We start from the raw sequence: 20,944 nt of genomic DNA, 5'->3' as shown, positions 1-20,944 counted from the left end.
TGTGTTATATTTGACATTTGAGTGAAAAAATGCATATTCCCTACCACCTGGGAGGCCCGTGTTGTGTGAGGAAGTATTAACATTGTAGCTCCTGCCCTCTTACTGCTGAAAGGTGAAGCTATTCTAAAAGTGACAGACAGCTATTGAGCAGATCGGTTTAATTCAGCTGGAAGCAATCTGTGAACACAAATTTACTGTCAGCTATTAACTGCTCTTTTGGGTTTTCTAGCACAGCATATTGTATCCAAATCAACAACACAAGCAAACTAGAAGTATACTAATATGTGGATTGTGTGGTGGATGAAAATCACTCCAACGTAAATAAATATCCTATTTGCATGTGTCTAAGTAAAGGGATCAAAGCACCATGTCACAGCTACTGCTCCTGTGAAATGACTGCATAGAATTGTCTCTTGGTAGCAGAGCCTCAAAGCATTTCCTAGAAGCTTTTGTCCCTTCCTTTATTCAAAGTTTCACTGAAATTCCAGGGTGATACATATACTTAGTACTTGAATTCCTGTCTCTTTTAGCATTGTGGTCTGTCAGATAATAGGATTATTTCCATGAAATGAAGAAAAAGCAATAATTATGCTTGTGCTGTATTGTGTCGGAAGCCCCTTACTTGGGATTTCTATGAATAGGATGCTTGCTGAAGACCAGTGCTATGCTGAGGAAATAACTCCAAGTCATTTATTTCCCACCCGCTTGTCTGTCTGCCCAGTAAACTACTAATTTGTTTATTCAGTTAAATAAGTTGGGATACTGACTTGTCAAAATTTTGAAAGGAGTGTTGAGAGCTGTCACTACATACCTGAATGCAGATATTGTTTTCAGATGACATTGAGCTGATTTTAGCTGAGGGTATATGCATCTTTCTCAAAGATCTTTCCATTTGGTACAGAAGGCGAGGCATTATGGCCACTGTTATAGCTGTAAACTCCAGGGATCTCCTGTCTCTCTTATTTCATGTAGGTAACATCCAGTGTTGGAAGCGGTGGCCAAAGAAGAGCTACATTTTAGTGGAATGACGTAACTGAACTGAGGTCTTTGTAAATCATATCCATTGGCACATTGTCTACAAATCTTTTGTAATCTGATTTCCCAGTGAAGTTTAGGAACGTGTTTACGAATGGATTCTCCCTAAACAGAGTAGAAGTTGCACACTGTGCCTTTTTTATTCAACAAGTGTAGGGAGCTTTCTTCTGATTCAGGGCCAGATTTTCCAAGTGCACACATATTTCTGCATGTCAGTCTTGACTCTCTCTGCAGCTGCTATAAATGCATAATACAATTTGTTGTGCATTGTTATGTACACTTTTATGGTAAATCAGGACTGTAATCTGCAGAGTTCAGGGAAGTTATGCCATTAAAAAAACAGGATGAGATCAGAATTGGCTCTCTGTCTCATTGCAAGCAAAGCTGTGCTCCAAATAAGACAAAACGTGACCAGTTTCACACTTTCACGTTCTCTTCTGATGCAGTATCTATTCTGGGGACAAAAGCTCACCGTTGTAATTCTATTTCAAAGTCTTCACCTTCCACCTGCTTTCTTTGTAGCTAATCTAATTGCTTGTTGCAAATGATTCATTTTCCCCTTTTCTCCTGTTATTAGTTCATCATAGTTTAGATGCTCAGAAATACCACAGGACTGCCCCAAATCTTTCAACCCACGTATTTGCTGAAGTTTTTTATACAAAGCACTCCTCTGAATACACTTTCTTGGCCAATTAGCCTTGCCGTCCTCTAACAGAGTCCATCCTTCAGCAGACACCACAGAACCTGAAGCAAGGATGTGATCCCACGTGGTGGGGCTGCAGCGGTGGTCCTGGAGTGAGGAGATCCCTCCCAGACCCAATCACCAGGCGCTTGCTCCCAACCCCACACCGGTGCACACTGCCTCGCTGCCAGACTGTGTTTTCCTCATCCACCTTTCTCTTCCTTCTCAGCACAACGGTGGAGGAAGACGCCGTCAGTGGAGAGAAAAGGGGAATTATTTAAGCCAGTGTTGTCCCCAAAGCCCTGCATCAAGGACATACTGAATTGTGTCCCGTTTCAGGGAGAGCATGCACAGACAGGTAAGGTAAGATCATTTCATCCACCACTGGTTGACCACTCATTGCCATGCCGTCACTACTGAATACTTTATTAAATTGACAGACTGATCCAGTAAAGGTGTGGAAGGCTTTGAATAATTTTCCAAACGGCTGTAACCCCCCATATATTTGCTTTTTTCTTCTTCTGCTTCTTCTTCTTCTTCTTTTTCTTTTTTAAAAAAAAAAAAAAACTCCACTTCCTGAAGTCTTTGAATTCCAGAAAATCCCAAACCCATTATTATTATTTTCTGTTACATTGTGATCTTCATCCATTAACGGAGCCCACTGAAACCAGCAGATCTTTAGCTACAAATTTCTTTGACAGATTTGCTGTCAGATGTACTCATCTAAATTGCTATGGTTTGGGAAAGTCATCAAATGCTTCCTTCAACTGTTCATAAAATGATAAAATAGTAGTTTGTTGCAGCATACATTTAAATGTTATTCCAAAGCAATTCAAGACTCTGTGCATTTTTTTTTTATATATATATTAGTTGGTTTAGCTTTTTTCTCAAGGGATGATAGCTTAATTTATTTGAGTCTGAATCTTATTTTCCTTCAAGAGCAGAACGATGACTGTGTAGTCTACAGCAGGGACAGAGAAAGCAGAATGTGCACGGCATGCTACAGGGGCTTTTGTGTTTTTCATAAGGATGACTAACTGAAAATACAAAACCAAATTTCTCATCAAGAATGTCTAAATCAAGTTTTAAATTTTGGGTTGGTTCAGACTAGAATCTTCAATTTTCCTAAACAGATCACAAATGTCTCTTTCAGAAGCAATTATAAATATATATATATATATTAAATTACATTCCATATTAGTCTTCCGTTACATGCAGCCGTAATTTATGTTCCTATTCTCTTTTATGGAGTTAGATGTATTTTCCAGGGTGGAAATGCGTTTTTTCTTCTGAATCTATTATGTGCCACATCATGGAGGATGCCGTAAGATTTGGATTAAAGGAGATAATTATGACGGTTGGCTCCCCAAATAAAGGTTTAACACAGTCATGTCACAAAACAGGAAAAGCAATTATTTATTCATCTGAATTGAAAAAAAAATAATCCAATTTGTTGAAAAATTTGAAATAAAATGTTTTTGATAAATCCAAATAACAAATCTTCAGAATTTTGATTGCATGTCCTTATTTGGGCTGAAAAAAGACTGGCTATCCCAGTTTTTGATGGGTATTTGGGATTTCATTCAGCGAAGTTGAACGTGAGACTAAAAAAATGGCTGCTATCACAGAAATCCATATTTGTCTTATATTGCAACTCCTTTTCATTGCCTTTCTGTCTAGCTAATTAGAATATCTGATAACAGTGGTAACAGATACTGATTTTCAATTTTTTTTTCTAGTATTCTGACTTTTTAAGCTTATGGCACCTTTGGCAGTCAATGCAAACTCCAATTGATGAGCAGATCTCTGAGCTCTCTCAGGTGTCACCAAAGTGGTGATTATGTCAGGGATCATCTCTCTCCTCTGAGCCCCAAAATGAATATTGACAGAACATAACCTTTATCTTAGGTTAGATTCTGATGATATTGGGATATTCTTGACAGGGATACATTGGTTAGCACATTGGAAGAATACAGAGCTCATATCCTGCCTGTCTTCATAGACAAAATATGAGTTTCCACCAGAGAATATAAGCCTTGGATATGTCAATATGTTAATTAGTACAAGAATGTCAAGAGCATCCAAACATCATTATTTAAAATTTAATCCAGGTCTTACCAGCTTTTCAATCTATAGCTAATGAATAAGAAGACAGCTGTAGGTGATTGGCTTCACAAAGCATTTAGATACTTAACTCCCAGTGTTCACACTGGGACTTATATTCTTAAATGTTTTTGAGGATCGGGGCCAATTCTGCTTATATGTCTTTATGATCATCTTTCAGATGACTTCTGGAGGTATGAACAATAATCTCCAGGGTTTTGGTCACACACAACTAGTTTCTCAGCATGGGACAATGTAAATATTTACATTAGAAAACACTAAAAACTAAAGATTGCTAGCCAGTGCTTCATTATTGACCAATTTTCTGCTGGATTGCAAATAAATATGTCCCAACAACCTCAAGCACTGTCATGTGATAACTGTTGGCAAAGGCAGATTAAGGCATTCCATGCCATGCAGAGCAGTTCCTATTCTTTAATGCAATTAGCACTATCATTTGTAAGGGGCAGGAAACCCAGACATTAAAATGAATTACTCATTCCCTACTTATTCCTTCATCTTTCCTTCCTTGTTGTTTGCCTTTAGGTCTGTGTGCATCGAGCTGATGTTTTTGAGTACTAATCACAGTGATTTCAAGGTTGCTTTTCTTACTGGAAACAGGTTGTTTAGATCCCATCAAATATGGGTATGATTACTCAAAGTCGTTTATTCCCATGAGTATCATATTGTCTTTCTTGTCATTTATTGTCCAGCCACACAACCCAAACACCACATTTCCTGCCAGTCTCAGCAATCAGTTTTCCTTGTTAGTGCTTTGAAGAACTCAGGACCATCAACAGACTTTGGCTCCTTACAGATCACTCCCTTTTCTAGAATATTTATGAATATTTTGGGCCACACAGAGAGTAGGAGAGCTTTCCAGAGTGCTCTGGATGCCTTTCTTCTTGGAGAAGAGTGACTCATTTCTACTCTTGATTTCCTATTTTGTAGGTGTTATTAAACAATAACTTCCTGAATGCTTTCAGAGAGTCCAAGCTCACAGGTATCATATGTTTATCGTTAGATACAGCCTCCTTGCCTGTTAACTTAAACAATATTAGTTTCATAAATTATGACTTCCCCTTATGAATGTTATGTTGAGCTTTCCCCAAGACCTTACATTTCTCCACATAGCTACTGATTATTTTTTTTTTTTATTTTAGCATACTGACATCTAATATGACATCATCAAAAGCAAGGTGTCTGTCCTGTGGCACCCCGCTTCTCTCTGCACATGTTTTGGATGTCAGTATGACAACTGCATCATCTTTCTGTATCAGGTTTACATGGCAAGGTTTTGGTAGCAGGGGGCTTCAGGGGTAGCCTCTGTGAGAAGAGCCCAGAAGCTTCCCCTTGTAAGAGAAGGGCCAGTTTCAGAAGGCTCCAAAGGGACCTGACACTGCCCAGACCTGAGCCAATGACTGAAGTTGTTTGTGCCTCTGTGAGAGCAGATTTAAGAAAGGGGAAAAAAAAAACAACTGCTGCACAACAGCAGCTGGGAGGCAGGAGTGAGACCCAGCCCTGCAGCCCCCCAACTCAGTGCAGCAGGAGGGCAGGAGGTGCTCCAGGCAGGCAGCAGCAGTTCCCCTGCGGCCTGTGCAGGGAGAGGCCCCTGGTGGAGCAGGCTGTCCCCCTGCAGCCCATGGGTCCCACATGGAGCAGATCTCCACGCTGAAGCCTGTGGAGGAGCCCCCGGTGGAGCAGACCCCATTCCCCGTTTCCCTGCGCTGCTCAGGGGGAGGAAGTAGAAGTGGATGGATGGGGGAGTGGAAGGTGTTTTTAGTTTGTTTTCTTTGTTTTTCGCTTCTCTAGATTGCTAGTAATTGGTAATACGTTTCTTTAATCTCCCTATGCTGAGTCTGTTTTGCAGATTATGATAATTGCTGAGTGATCTCCTTGTCCTTATTTTAACCCTTGAGCCCTTTTCATCGTATTTTCTCCCTCTTTCCTTTGAGGGGAGGGAATGAGAGAGTGGTTGTGATGGAGCTCAGCTGCCCACCTGAGTAAAACCACCACACTTTCTTTCTGCTACCCCTTGTCAGGTTCAACATGGCATATTCTACAGCACTAAAAATGCCATTTTAAAAAAAGAGTAAACCCATTTCTTTGCACAAAAGCCAGTGCTGCTATATATGTAGGAGGTGTTTTAAGAGACTAGACTACACTGGTAGGTGGTTTTGCTTCCCAGAAAACAAACAAACAAACAAAAACATTCTGCGTTTGTTCCTCAGGCACACTAACCTGTGCTTTCATATTTTAAGTTAGCTCAAGTTGACCAGTAAGAATGGAGCCCATCAGACAGATGCTTTGTTGATATTCAAAGACACTAAGATGTATCCTGCAAATGGGTGGTGAGATACCGGAGCACAGACCACCAAATTAAACCCAGAGTTTAATTTAACTGAGACAAGAAGAAAAGGTCTGCCTTGCTTCTGCCTCTTCCTCTCATTGCTGTAGGATTATCCCCCAAACAGGGGCACCCATCAGTGCAGCAGAGTGCTTTGCTGGCGCTCACTTTTCCATTTTTCTGCATACCCCAACACAGTAGTGATTTCCTTTCAGTCATTTCTCTGTCCCTGAGGGTGGACTTGTTTTCAAGTGTTTTTTGCTTGGAATGCTTTCCAAACACCTTCTAACAGTGCCCACCCTTCTAACCCAGATTTATTTGTGACCTTGTTGAATATTTTCTGTGTCCTCTAGGGTTGCTATCTGCTCCTTTCCAGCTTCTGTCTCCTGCAGACACAATGATTGCAGGGAAGAGGTCTATCTAATTATCCACTTGTGTGGTCTCTTGCTACCCAGGGTCAGAAGATAGACATTAGGGTTGCTGCCTTATATCTGGAGGGAGTTGGCCCTGTGATTAACACCCAGCCCGGCTCTCCAAGTCCTTTTGCTTTGCGGCGAATATATACCCCACCAGCGATCATGCCATGAAGTGGAGAGAGCCATGTCCACGTGCTACCATCCCCTCACAAAGGGACGTGCCGGTGTACATGCAGAAGACTTAGAAAACCGCTCTGGAGAAACAGCACGAGCATGCCAGCCCCTCCACTTCGTAGTACTGCTCACCCTGCACCATGAAGTACCTACTTGCCCCTACCCCACTCCATCAACGGAGCAAGCCTACGCATCATTTAGCTTAATGCAAAGTGGATAGCAAGCCAGAGCACTGCTCAGCAAAAAACGTATGTCACCCATGTCCTCTAGTGGCCAATATTCTCAGACAAAACTCCTACCCTCAGCGTTTCTGTAAGGCTGTATGGGTTTGAGGTTTTTTGTTTTGTTTTGTTTTGTTTGTAGTTGTGGAGTTGTTTTTTTTTCTTTTTCTTTGTTTTTTTTTTCTTTTTCTTTTTTTTTTTTTTTTTTTCCTTCTCTATGGGAAGCTGCTGTGCCACACATCACAGGGTGGAGGTCTGGGCCCAGAGGTGCAAGGTGGATCCTGGGATTCATCCAGGGCTCAACCCAGAGCATCTGTGGGGTCTGCTCCCTGCTGTCACAACTGCAGCTGTCCTCTGTTTAAAGTTAGGAGGCAAATTAGAGCCTCTATCTGAAATCTCCTCTCCTTCTCATGAGAGAGAAGATAATAGAAAGCAAATCAGATAGTAGATGTCGAGAAAAACAATTTGTTCAGAGTTATCGTTATCGAATGCCTCTGTGTTATGTGATTTGCTTTCTGAAACATCCCTCAGGTACAGTATAAAGATGGTAAATGGTAATATTACATTGCTGTGTTTCTCCAGTGCATTTCTTCAGGATTTTTGCCAGCTAGCTTTGAAATCCCTTTTTAAGAAAAAAAAAGTTTAAACAACCTTGTTGACAACAAATTTTACTTTTTTTTTTTTTTTCTCTTAAAATAAGTAGTTGACACTGTGGTGTTTCATTTGTTCCCATCTCCCAGAGTACCACCTTTATTATTAACAATAACAATATTGCCATCTTTGTCTGTCTTTCTGTAGCTGGGGAATTGTTCTCTCCCATGGCAACTAAGATTTAAAAAATAAAAAAATGCATCTCCAGTACATCTTTCATTATAAAATGGAAAGAATAGCATGCATTCAGCAATAATTTATTGCACCAGCTGCTTGTCAGCAACAGCACTGGAAGAGAGAATGTTCAAACTCCAAGAGCCCACACGGGAGCACTGGGATGGGACAGGGACAGGGGTGAAACTTGAGTGAACCCATCAGCCCAGGGTAGGAGCTACAAGGGCTTGCAGCTCCTGAACACTGCTTCTGCGTGCCAGGGGCCAGGAGAAACAAATGTCTGCAAGGTGATACAGCTGGGGAAGATGTTCACAGTTCAGGGTTTCACACAGATGTTAATGGCCTTTAGCATTCCTGTCCAGTCTTGCCAGTGTTAATATTTAAATAAATGCTGAGGCTGACTCTATCCAGATTTCACCTACCAAGTAAAGTCTATTAAATCAGCACTGACATAACTTCCACCTGTCCCAGTGGACTTCACAGCTCTCTAAAGAGAAGTTTTTCAGCAGGTCCTGAAAAAATGTGCCTCTAAGGTAGGTTTTCAGCCTTGAAGTTGGTGTTAGAGCCCTAAGGTTACCTGTTTTGCAGCCTTCCTGTGCTCTGCTCTACTTGGCTGTCTCTCTAGGGCAATGCCTCCACATCCCTGTTAAGTGCCAGCAACTTCAGGAAAGTGCTGGTTCTGCTGGTGGCCAAGAGCAGGAGATTTTTGCCTTCACCTTCCAGGAACTCCTGACCAAAGTGTCTGGCTTGGAAATGCCCTCCAGAAATAAGTAGAGAACAGAGGAAAAACATGGGGTGCGTGCAATTTCCTTGCCCTTTCTAAAGCTGCTATCCTCATCCTTTCTAGCACAAAAGTCTCTAACTCTTTTAGCCTAATCTAGCTTAAGTTGTACACTATCCTTGGCCAATTAGCTATTTAGGATAATATGCTTCAACATACACTTAACCCAAAATCTTGGCCTTCCCTGATTTATTCAACTGACCTCTCTTCTCCTGCCCACTTCTTCCCTTCTGAAGCATTTCTAATGGCTTCTTTTCATCTTGCTCAGATGTCTGTGGGGTTTCAGGGTACTCTTCAGTTGGTTCTCTTCTTTTCCACTCTGAGCAGTCCATATCCACAATCTCATCTCTTCTCTTCCTGCAGGTGACTCTCAAATCTCTCCAACTTTGTCTTGCCTCCATCTGACAGGACAGGAATCTTCCCCTGTGATGTTTCTTTGGTAGTGATCAGTTGCCAGCAGAAGCTCAGCATGTTTAGCAGAGATCTTGTTTTCTCTGCACCAAGGTCACTCTGCTGCCATCTTTCCTGATTGCTTATCACTCAAGCCAGCTTTCTGTTTGTTTCTCTGCATCCTCATATCTATCTCTTTTGAAGGGGGGAGGAGAGAGTCTGTATATAGGATGAAGCTTTTCCTATCTCTTTTACTGCTAGGGTTTTGTATTGGGTTTACGTGCCAAGGTTTTGGTAGTGGTAGGCTTCATGTTTGGCCTCTGAGCAGAGCCCAGCAGCTGCCCCGTGTCAGACCAGAGCCAACTCCAGCCGGCTCCAAAAGGGACCCGCTGCTGGCCAGAACCAAGCCAGGGATCAATGCTGGGTGGGCCTCTGGGAGAGCAGATTAAAGAAAAGGGAAAAAACTGCTGTGTGACAGCAGCTGGGAGAGTGAGGAGTGAGAAGCAGCCCTGCAGCCCCCCAGGTCAGTGCAGCAGGAGGGCAGGAGGTGCTCCAGGCAGGCAGCAGCAGTTCCCCTGTGGCCTGTGGAGAGGCCCCTGGTGGAGCAGGCTGTCCCCCTGCAGCCCATGGTGTGGGAATAAAAATGTTGTTTTTGCAGAGTTACATTGTTTAAAGGTAAAGAATGGGGTATAGAGATATGCTTGCAGTGATAAGAAAACTTAGCAGGCGACCTTGTAAAATGCAGACAACCAGACTCCTTAGAACAGTTAGGTGAAAATCACGGTGTTAAGTCAAGTCAGATAAGTGAAGAAACATTACCGTTCCAAACAGTAAAAAAGTCAAAAGAAATTTGAAATTTAACAGGCCGGCAACTGAAGGCCATGCATTGTCTGTGAAGCATCAGATAGATTGTGAACCTGGATTACCCACTCAGTGGGGAAACAGGGGAGGGTCCTGTCATCTAAAAGTATATAAACTGTGTTTTGGAACCAGTAGGTGCGCTCCTGCTTGTGGGACGCCCACCATTGCAATCGCGAATAAATTACTACTTCACTGAGATCCTTGCCTGAGCCTAAGTTATTGGCTACGGAGTGTTTCTCACAATGGGTCCCACACAGAGCAGATCTCCACGCTGCAGCCCGTGGAGGAGCCCCCGGTGGAGCAGGTGGATGTGGCCTGGAGGAGGCTGCGGCCCATGGAGAGCCCCCGCAGGAGCAGGCCCCGGGCCGGAGCTGCAGCCCGTGGAGAGGAGCCCACGCAGGAGCAGGGGGCCTGGGGGGAGCTGCCGCCCGTGGGGGACCCGTGCTGGAGCAGTTTGCTCCTGGGGGATGGGCCCCGTGGTACGGAGCCGTGTGGGAGCAGTGCTTGAAGAGCTGCTGCCTGTGGGAAGCTCCTGTAGGATCAGTTCAGGAAGAATGGCATCCCATGGGAGGGACCCCACGGGGAGCAGGGGCAGAGAGGGACTTTGAAGGAGCGTCGGAGATGGAGTGCTATAGACTGACCGCAGCCCCCATTCCCTGTTCCCCTGCACCTCTCGGGGGAGAGGAAGTAGAAGTGGGAGGATGGGGGCAGGAGGTGTGTTTAGTTTGCTTTTTGTAGTTTGCTTTTTGTTTCTCACTGCTTTACTCTTCTATCAATAGACAATAAATTACATTATCTCCTTATTCTGAGTCTGTTTTGCCCATGACAGTAATTGGTGAGTGATTCCCTTGTCCTTATCTCAACCATGAGCCCTTTTTTATTGCATTTTCTCCCCCTTTTCTTTTGAGAAGGGGGAGTGAGAGAGTGGTTCTAGTGGAGCTTAGCTACCCTTCTGTGTGAAATCACCACAGGTGCCCAGTGTCTCGTATCTTCCCGGCTACAGCATTGTTTTCTCTGATCTCAAAAAAGTGCGGTTGTGCTCTTCCAATATATGCAGAGGGCTGCTGCCAAGGTCATTTCCCTTTCTGTTTGCTCACACGACACTCTTCCTGCACCTTTTCCTGTTGCTCCATCCTCAAGAGCATCTCATACATGTATTCTCAAGTCCCTCCTCATCCTACATTTGCAAAGCCTGGTCTAGTTCCTTCCTCTTGCTGGTCCAACACTCAGCCTCTGTCTCGCTGCATTTTTAGATGCTGTTACGCTTTTGCTTTATCAAGCCTGGCAGGAGATTCCTGTAAATAAATGTCTGCATGCTCTCTCCTTCAAATCCTTCCTTGCCTGTATGCACATATCCTAGGTGCTATCCAGTTCAGACATCCCCTCCAGCCGTGTCTGTTTTTGATGACTTTGTGTCATGATGAGATACTGGGAGTGAGTACAGGATTTATGAAGTTCAATAACAAACTGAAGGAGTTGTCTAATTTAAGATGAGTAAGCTGTTTTCAAAGGCACAGTAGGAGTGCCTCACATTCTGGGATTTGCATCTTCTGCTTGATCAAGGAGCAAACCTGACAATGCTTCATTTCCATATTTACACATGCAAGAAATCAGCATGTAATATACACTCAAGAGACTTCTGTACCATGGGTTATATTCAGTTTCCTCTCCACCCCCTCTGACCTCCAGTTATGCAGGTATGAGACCAGATCATTGTTTGAAAAATATACATTTTAATGTAATTATCTTGCTGTAAAGCTCTACTGTAAACCAGATCTCTGGAATGGACTAAGTTAGAAAATTACCCTTTTGTAAACAGTTACTGTTAACTTCAGTGACTGAAACAGAGAGGTGAACTGAGACAAAGATCATGATGTGAACGGGTCAGGGTAACAGCAGTGAAAATGAAGACCTTACTTGAACAGATCATAGGAAGGATGTTCTCCATCACTTTGTTCCCTCTAGGAGATAATTTGCTGAAGGGAAATATTTGGTAAATCAATGGATGAGTTCAGCAAGGAACAATCCCTTGTCACTGCTCCTAGCCCCAGTGACCCAGTTCTCAAGGAACAGTAGAGCCCTAAGTCCAGAGACATCCTTTCTGACAGTTGACTGTGGAAGGTAGTTTATCCTTCTCCTCCAAGGAGGTGCTCAAGAGGCTGCTACAAAGGAAAGTCTTACTAGTAGCAAAGTAATGAACATGACACCCTCAGCAAAGAGCCATGCTCTCCGGGGGATGACCCCCATCACCTCCACCTCTGTGATTTCGAGCGTGCTGCTGGCTCGAGCCAGCCACAGAGTCTGTGGGTGGTCACTGCAGCGTCCTCTGGCTCCCATCACCAAAGCATCTCCTGTGGGACCTCACAGGGTCTGTGTTCCTGAAGTCTGCGAGGTTTCTTAGCTGTTTGGAAGGTGTCCCACATCTTAATTTCTCTGGGGAAATTTCCACTCATCTTAATACACAGAGAGTAGTTTAGTGCTGTGCTTGTTGGACTAGATTTTCAAAAAAAGCCAATTTAGATATGAAGAGTAAATGATCGGTGTCTTTCAAAAGATCTCAGTACACTGGGTGTTTGAGCTCTTTGATAATCTGCCTGTGGCTGTCACTGTGGCAGCTGCAGCTTGCTGAGTTCCTTTGAAAAACGGGTCCCCATGTACTTCTCTCAATGTGGGTTGCATTCGTTTAAAAATTTGGCTCCATTTCTGGGTGGTGAGTTCATGAGCAGTGTAGAAGCCTAAAATTCATTACTTTTCAAATAGGTTTAACTGCTTTTGAAAATTTTACTCAAGGACCTTTTTTACAAATTTTGTGCACAATTAAGGAGAAAGAAGATAGTCTCTTTGCAGCTATCATTTAGAGGCTGGATAAAGGTTGAGAACTGACAAAAGCATCTATTGAAAGTATCTGTGGAATCTCTCATTGTCCAGCAGAAAAACATTACAATGCAGGACCAGGCTTGGGAGACCTGCATTATTCTATTCACAACTCTGCCAACAGCCTGTTAAGTAACATTGTGCCAGTCACTTTTTGTCTGCATGTGACTGAAGGTTACCCCCAGCGAAATATGGATAATAATGCTTACCTTGTTTCGGAGAGAGGTTTGGGAGCTTGAAATGAACACTACAGCAGAGGTGCCTATGCTCATTTAAAGGCCCAAATGTTTTGTCTGCTCAGGGAAGATAATGCTAGACAGCATTCATTTTATGATGAAAGAAAAGTTTAATAATTAACAAAACTTCTCATATGCAAATTATGACAAGACAAAAATATCTCTGGGAAGTGTGTTCTACATTTCTAAGTTACTTATGGGGAAGTAGGCTAGGCAAGTGTGAATACAGCCTGTGTCCTGCATGCTGGTAGCAGGCATGTAACCCAAAGCAGTCTATTAAGTCTGACATAAACAATGAATATTTTTGTAATATGAACTAAGCTTCAGGCTTCACAGAACCTGTAGTGGTTTTTTTTTCTTTCTTTTTTTTTCTTTTTTTTTTTTGTATGTATTTTCAATTTCTCATTCTCTATGATCAAAAGAGGTTGTCCTAAAACCTGAAGCCTGGTTTTATTAAACCCCCAAAACTAGAAATCTTTTACTTTAGACTCAAAAATTTTCTTGGAATGAAATAGCTGCCTTGCAATGACAAAGGTGAAGTGGATCTTCTCAGAGAACATGAAAGCCTCTTCCATTACATGTGAAAACACCTGGGACATGCTGATCTGCCTACACTCATCTCAAAAGAACAGAAGAGTGACCCAAATCCAAGTCTGCTGGAAGATAACAAGTGGTTCCAGCAGGGTTTTCCCTTTCCTGTCTTTGTTCACCCCACAAAGTTCACTATGTAACAGTATGAAAAATGTCAGCATATAATCATTTAAACTGTGATGAATCATGACTTAGTGGCTGTACTAGAGGATTTTTGGCAAATGAATCATATTGTTGTCCATCTGGAAGACTAAAGGCTCATGGTGAGAGCTGGAGCTGTTATGGCTCTCAGTTGTGGGTTTACAAATCCCAGAGGTTCACAGAATTACAGAATGGTTTGGTTGGAAGGGACATTAAAGCTCATTTAATTCCAACCCCCCTGCCCTGGGCAGGGACACCTCCCACCAGACCAGGTTTCCCAAAGCCCCATCCGGCCTGGCCTTGAGCACCTCCAGGGATGGGGCATCTACAGCTTCTCTGGGCAGCCTGTGCCAGTGCCTCACCACCCTCTGAGTGAAGAATTTCTTCCTTATAGCTAATTTAAATCTACTCTCTTTTAGTTTAAAGCCATTATCAGTTGTCCTATCACTACGCCCCTGACCAAGAGTCCCTCCCCAGCTTTCCTGTAGGCCCCCTTTAGGTACTGGAAGCCTGCTGTAAGGTCTGCCCTGAACCTTCTCTTCTCCAGGCTGAACAACCCCAACTCCCTCAGCCTGTCTTCATAGGAGAGGAGCTCTAGTTCTTCAGTCATCCTCGTGGAAGCACACATTCTTCTGTTGTGAAGTCCCTCTGACCAGACTCCCAACAAACCTGGGGGAACTCCTGGGAGAGGTGTCCCACTGCGCAGTGTAGACAGGCTGCTTTGGTAGCCCCGTGGTGTCTCTCCATGCCCCCAGCATGTATTCTGTTGTGCCAAACCCTGTGCTGCCTCCAGCTGGGCTCTGCCCAACCTGGCAGCCTTGCACAGGGCTGGCCCCAACCCACTGAAGCACTTTTTCTAGTGCACCTGGATCAAATAGCACAGTTGCTCTGCGTCCTCTTTTTTTTTTTTTTTTTTTTTTTAACATTGGAAACCTAAGGTCTATTTTTTAAAACAGGCTTTTGTCTGAAAGGAATACCAGAAAATCTGGCTTGTTTTCCATTCCCTTGAGCTCTCAGCACAGCACTCTCTCGGGTGCTTGGTTTGAAAACATATGTAAGTAGCCCTTCTTAAAGTTAAGGGTACACATAAGTCCTTTGTTGACTGAGTGAACAGCAGCAAAGCAGCTGAAAACACTGACCTGGGTCACAAGAATGAAGCAGAAAAACGGCTCCTGGAGTCTCCCTCTTATGATCCCTTTCTGGGACATGGCTCCCAAGTGCCTGGATATTTTCCAGATCATGTTCTGATATATTTCCCTTCTCAGCAAATCAATTATCACACTTTTGTCGTCTAATGTCTGATTTGAATCACCATCTCCTTCACTTCCAAGTACTTCTAGCAGTTGATAAAACATTCTTTTTGCCTGCAAAAATGAGCAGTTGCAAGGGGAAATGTAAATTACAGCTTCATTTAATTTTGCAGGCTGGATTCCAAATTAGCTGTATTTTTCTGCAGTCCAGAAAGTCCTTGTATATAATCATAAATAGCCTATCTGTTATAAAGTCGTAAGCCATCAGTGTTGGTTATATCTTAATTAAGCTCTAAGAAAGAGCATTTCCAGACTTTTGTAATCTGAGCGAGTCCCTCTCTGCTGCATCTAAACATGTGTTACCTACAGATGCCATTATGATGGGTATCTCATAAATAGCAATGATCACCTTGAACAGTAAACTTTGTCCCTTGCTATTGTTACCTCCAAATTAAAACATAAACAAAAAATGTGCAGAGTTCAGCCTTCCATGGTTAACTGCAGGTGCATGGTGTTAATATGCATTTGCCTGCTTTAACTATGTTGCTGATTTTATCTTAATTGGCTTTATTCGGTTCATTTACCCTGGGGGATGAGTTTGGCTCCATATCATTATACTCTTTCATTGGAACAATTGAATACTGGAGTGCAAACAAAGTAAGTGTGCTCTCATTTAAGAATGCCCAAGAGCTGTTTTGGTCACATTATTTGCAGTATGAAATAAACTTTTATTTTTATTATTTTTATTTTTGGCGAGGCGGTGAACCTCATCTCACGAGGTATTAGTGAGCAGTCCTTTTTTCATCTAAAGAGTTAACGGAGATTTTTTTTTCCCCCTATTTTTTCTCCTACCCAGGCAGTGATGAGATTGTCCAGTAGGTGGCTGGCATTCCCCGGCACTAGCCGGCGGCTCCCACGGAATGACTGCGATCATTTAAAGCAATCCTGCTCTCATCATGGGAAGCCGGGGAAGAATTGACGTCCGGAAGATCCTGCCTATAGGATCCGAGCCGTCAGAGGAGCCGTGCTTTTCCCTCACTTTAAATCCGGCCGGCGAGTGCAGGTGCTGAAAGCCAGAAGATATGGGGAAAGCAGCATGACGGCAACTACCAAAAGTTCTTGCTGGCTGCAATTCCCTCGTTTCGGACTCCGTTCTGCTCGGCAGACCTGGAGCTGGGAAATTAACTAGCCTTGATTTTGAAAATGCCTCCCACTGACTGGGCTTTGAATGTGATAAATGGCCTTCCAGAGCTGGGGAGCAGCTAACAGAAAGACAAGGCAACGAGGAAAAGACAAGTTCCAGGATTCAAACTCTGGTAAAAGATGTTCTCCTTTCAACTTACAGAAACTGTACTGGTAAGCAACGTGCAGTGGCTTTTTTGTTTTATTTATTTTAAAAATGTTTCACAAGGTGAAATGACTTTTAAACTTTTCTGACTGTTTAAAGCAACCAAGCGGCAGCAAAATCAAAGGAAGAAATTTTATTTAAGGATTTTCAAAAAGTTGTCTTCTGAGAAAAGAAAAGTAGGACAATGGCATCTGGAGAGTGCCTTCTGCTGGACCTGGAAACGGATAGCTTCATTCTTTACAACATCTCTGTCAACCAGAGTGCAAACCTCTCCATCCTCAGCGATGAGTGGTTCTACCCAGCCTTCCTCTACGCCATCCCCACCATTTACGGGATCATCATTTTGATAGGCCTTATCGGCAACATCACTTTGATTAAGATCTTCTGTACTGTGAAATCCATGAGAAATGTCCCTAATTTGTTCATCTCCAGCTTGGCTCTGGGAGACCTGCTGCTCTTAGTGACTTGCGTGCCTGTGGATGCCAGTAGGTACCTTGCTGATGAGTGGCTCTTTGGCAGAATCGGATGTAAACTTATCCCCTTCATACAGCTCACTTCTGTAGGGGTGTCAGTCTTCACTCTCACGGCTCTCTCAGCTGACAGGTAAGCCTGCTGCTGTAGCTTTGAAAACTCTGCATATTTCCAGTTCTGTAAAATGCACAATTATGGACATCTATTTTCAGGTCACAAATACATTACTCATAAGTGACATTTTTAACCTAACATTGGAAAAAGAACACATTCTTTTAAATTTCTGCTGGTTATGAGCACAAAACTTGAGGAAGAAACAAGCTGAATGCAGGTTACTTTTTCTGGGTTAAACTGTGCAGTTTAGCAACTAGTCTAACTTAATTAAAAGAAAACCAAGAACAGATCAAGCCCAGAGAGGAAAAATAGCTATTCATGAAAGAAGCTCTACTAAAAGACAGCATGTCCATATTTGCCAAAAAGATAATTGATCCATACTTCATAAAGTGTGAAGGCACTGGAACAGCAATTTAAAGTGCAGTTAGAATCAATTTTTTCTAGTGGCTTGCTTCCTTAGGGCTAACACCATATGAGGCAACATTTCATGAAATATGTTCAAAGTACTCAAATAAAGATGCCTGAAGTCAGGCATCTCAGTTCGCTGTAGTCAGTACATTTCCCTTGATTAAATGCTTTGCCCCGTAGCCAATCAAAAATGATCTGTGCTGTTGGTTTGGAAACTTTGTCTTCCAATAAAGTTTGGTGAAAAGAACATGTAATAGCTGTGCTATTTTAGACTATATGAGAAAAAGGTTTTCTGCAGATGATAAGCTTCTAATAATCCAACTCTGTTTTGGATTTCTGTGAGGATTTGGAAAATTATCTCAGAGCATTCAGATTTAAAATCAAAAGACCTTGAAATCAAATGTTGTTTTGAAGAAGGAAGCCTTCCTTTATGAAAAGATTTTAAGTATTTGTTAGACTGTTGGCCTTCACAGAAGCTCATATGCACATCATAGAGGCCAAGATGTTGTTTCTAATTTTGATGCTTCAGAAAGAGACTAAGGAATACATTGTCACCATGTTAAACATAGGAAATTTCACAGAAATACTAAGATTTCATATGAGAAAAATCCTTATAGTTTTGTCTTGGTCACAAGGAAGTGGAAATAGCCTTGTTTTAGGTAGTGCCTTACATGCCATGCTGTGTGTCTCCTCCCAACCTCCTAGTTTAAAATATCAGACTGTTTATGCTCAGTTTTCAGGGTTGTTGACATACACATTTCAATATACCTTATGGGATTTCAATAAACGCAGATCACACACTGTGTTTCAGAGACAGAGAATGGTCAATATGTTTTGTATCACAGCAGTTCAACTCCTCTGCGATAGTTATGTATAAAAATAGCACCGCCTGCCTCAATAGCAGATAACAAACATGCCTATGTGCAGACAAAAGTCTTCAGACAATTTACTGTAAAAACACTGGGAAAATGGGAAAACTGTACAAACTCTTTACTAAAGGATCACCTACACTTTCACCCTTGAGTTTCTTGTGACAGCTGGAACCCTGCTCTGGAGAAAATGTTAGGAAAATAAGTATTTCTCCAGAGAATTCATCTTTCCAAAGCTCTGGTCAAAGTTGTTTTAAAAAAAGTGTCAGGGAAAGAAAAATGCATCATAAAGAAGATTATATTAGAGAGATTTGTTGCTGTCTCATCACGCCACATAAAGTAAACAAGGCAAATGCTTTTACTGAGCAGCACATCAATAGTGTTTTTTGCCTGAAGTAAGTCAACAGAGCAGAAAACAGCAGCTGTAGCAAGCTTGGGTTTTGGTGACTTTAAATTCCCAACTTCAGCATTGTCTGAATCCTCTTAACCATCATGCTGCACTGGTAATCAAATTTTGCAACACTTTTCCAAGCCAGTTGGCTATAAGGGAGGTGGGCACGTGTGTGCGAGAAGACTTTATGTTCCCATCTTCAAGGGACAATTTTGCTGTCTTTGAATGCATCTCTAGTTCAGTGCAGAAGGAGATAATAATAAAACATTTACCTTTATTAGATCTATGAATCTTAACTGCTGTGCACTGGACCACAAACAGGACTTATATATTAGGTTTACTGAAGTTTTCATTTTGGTATATTAGCAGCAGTGCTAGGATAATTTTCTCATGGAATAATATGGTCTACATTTTGCCAACTCACAGACCATTAGTCTATCTATATTTTCTGAGAAATGTCACCCCAAACTCTAGTACACAGTATTAATCATTTCAGAATCATTAAGAAAATAAACTTAAAATGTACAGGGAAAACTTCCAAGACATGCTTTGGCTGTGAGCAGCATGGTGATGCTTGCCTGAGTCCACAGAGGGACCATTAGTCCAGCATTCTGAGGTGGCCCCTAGGGCAAGGAGATGCTGACCCTGGAGTGTGGAGAGGTTTCATAGCAGGCTGCTTCCAAGGTCAGATGTGGCCTTGCAGAAAGGGTGAGCAGCAGCTCAGCCCTGCAGGGAGATGTCTGAGGGTGTTGTGGTCAGAGCAGGGTAACAGGAGGACTCAGGAGTCTGGTGGGTGACACTGCTCAGGCACAGCTCATCTCCCTCAGCTTTTGCTGTCTGAACGGAGGAGCCCCTCCAGGATAGCCAGCAAGGTGTCCCATAGTCCATGGAGAAAGGTACCTCCAGAGGAGATAGGATAAACCACTGTGTCAGGATACTTCCCTTCCTCCTTGGGTACAGACAAAGTCTTGCTGTTTAACATGAAACCTGCCTGAGATGCTCACATAAAACACGCAAATTTCCCTGTTCTCATGAATCAAAGCCATGGACCTTTAGAGAGAAAAGCCTCCTAACCCATCTGATGTGAATAACACTTCACAGCACTGTCTCCAAGGAAAGGGAGACCTGTCGGTGCACCACAGACTTTTGTCTATAATTCATTTTCTGAGGAAAAAAAATTAAAAAAAGATAAAAAAACGCTCAATTATAGTCAGCTTCTATTAACAAAAAGCTAGTAGGAACAACTGCAGGCATTGCTGACAGTGTCGTGGTAATGCCTAGAGACCTGGTATCCCTGGGATCAGAAATCTGCTGTGCAAAGAAAAAGCAGTGTGATAGAACAGGGTTATTCCCATAGAGGTGCCCATTGAAACATAGTACGAAAAGCAATGGGTGGATGTGATGAGCCAATACGCTATGGCAGAGAGTGGTGAGAAAAGTCTGCTAGAAGTTACCACAGTGCCACAAACCATCTCCGTTGCTTTACATCCCCTTCTGAAGACCAGGGGCCCAGTTTTAATACGTTGCGCTCACCCCACATCAAGGGGGCAGAGGTGTCCTGAGGTACACTATTATTCTTTCCATCTCCACTTCATCATGTGTTAGGCAGGGTCAATAACACCGACTCTGTCATCTCCTGGTGACTGCAGATGCTGAGGTAAGTGCCAGCCTCCACCACAGAGCACTCAAAGCAGCTCCGTGGTTTGACCCACCAAGACCCAGAGGTTATACAGAGGATTGGTTGCTCGCTTGCAAACCTTTCTCAGAATAAAACAGAAGGACAAACTGCCAGCTTCATCTTTTCCTGCGGTGGGAGTCTCCCAGGCTGCGAGGTGCTCTGTGTGCACATGCACACGTGCAGATCTGCACAGCTTTAGTTACATAGGACATAGCCATGGGGTCCCTGGGTGTTCAGCCTGGCTCTGTGTACAACCAAGAGATTGCATCAGGCTAAAGTTAAATTATTTGAGAGTGTGAGGTAGGGTAAAATAGATTTAACAATATTAGAAATGTATTTTCTTCCAGACCACTCTGATGGCTGCATAGTGTCCTCATCTCTCTGGCCACATTTGCAGGAGCAGTGGGAGCTGCCTGTGAGACTTTTCCTTTGAGCCTGGCAGATTTACAGAGCAGCCAGGACAGGGTTAAGGCCTGTGGTGTGCTTACAGCCACCCTCCAGGAGCGATAAGGTGCCAGGGCTGAGTATACAAGAGCAAGGAAACAAGCAGTCGATGAGTGTGTATGCATGTTTGTGTGTTTTAGAAAGGCTGCAAACGAGGCGGACAGGGGAAGGACATCTGTCTGAGCTGCTCTTCTGCTCTGACAGAGCAGCAGATTTCTTCAGCTACTCTTCAGCTCACCCCTGCAAAGAGGGAGCTTCAGTTTGCTTGTCTGCCCTCCTCCTGCAAGAGACTCA

The 20,944-nt window shown here is 43.0% G+C and overlaps 1 protein-coding gene across 1 annotated transcript in view; it reads left to right on the top strand.

Annotated features, from left to right (window-relative positions):
• The first annotated feature begins 15,829 nt into the window (after window positions 1-15,829).
• Window positions 15,830-20,944, top strand: part of GRPR (gastrin releasing peptide receptor) — a 28,516-nt gene continuing 23,401 nt past the window's right edge. The window contains exons 1-2 of the mRNA XM_013184013.3: window positions 15,830-16,283; window positions 16,375-16,878. Of these exons, the coding sequence (XP_013039467.1) occupies window positions 16,460-16,878 (419 nt within the window). The 5' untranslated portion in view covers window positions 15,830-16,283; window positions 16,375-16,459. The remainder of the gene's footprint in view (window positions 16,284-16,374; window positions 16,879-20,944) is intronic.

This window comes from Anser cygnoides, chromosome 1 (assembly GCF_040182565.1).
Source record: "Anser cygnoides isolate HZ-2024a breed goose chromosome 1, Taihu_goose_T2T_genome, whole genome shotgun sequence".
Taxonomy (NCBI): domain Eukaryota; kingdom Metazoa; phylum Chordata; class Aves; order Anseriformes; family Anatidae; genus Anser; species Anser cygnoides.
Note: the sequence above shows the minus strand (reverse complement) of the source record. Positions and strands in the feature narration are given on the sequence as shown.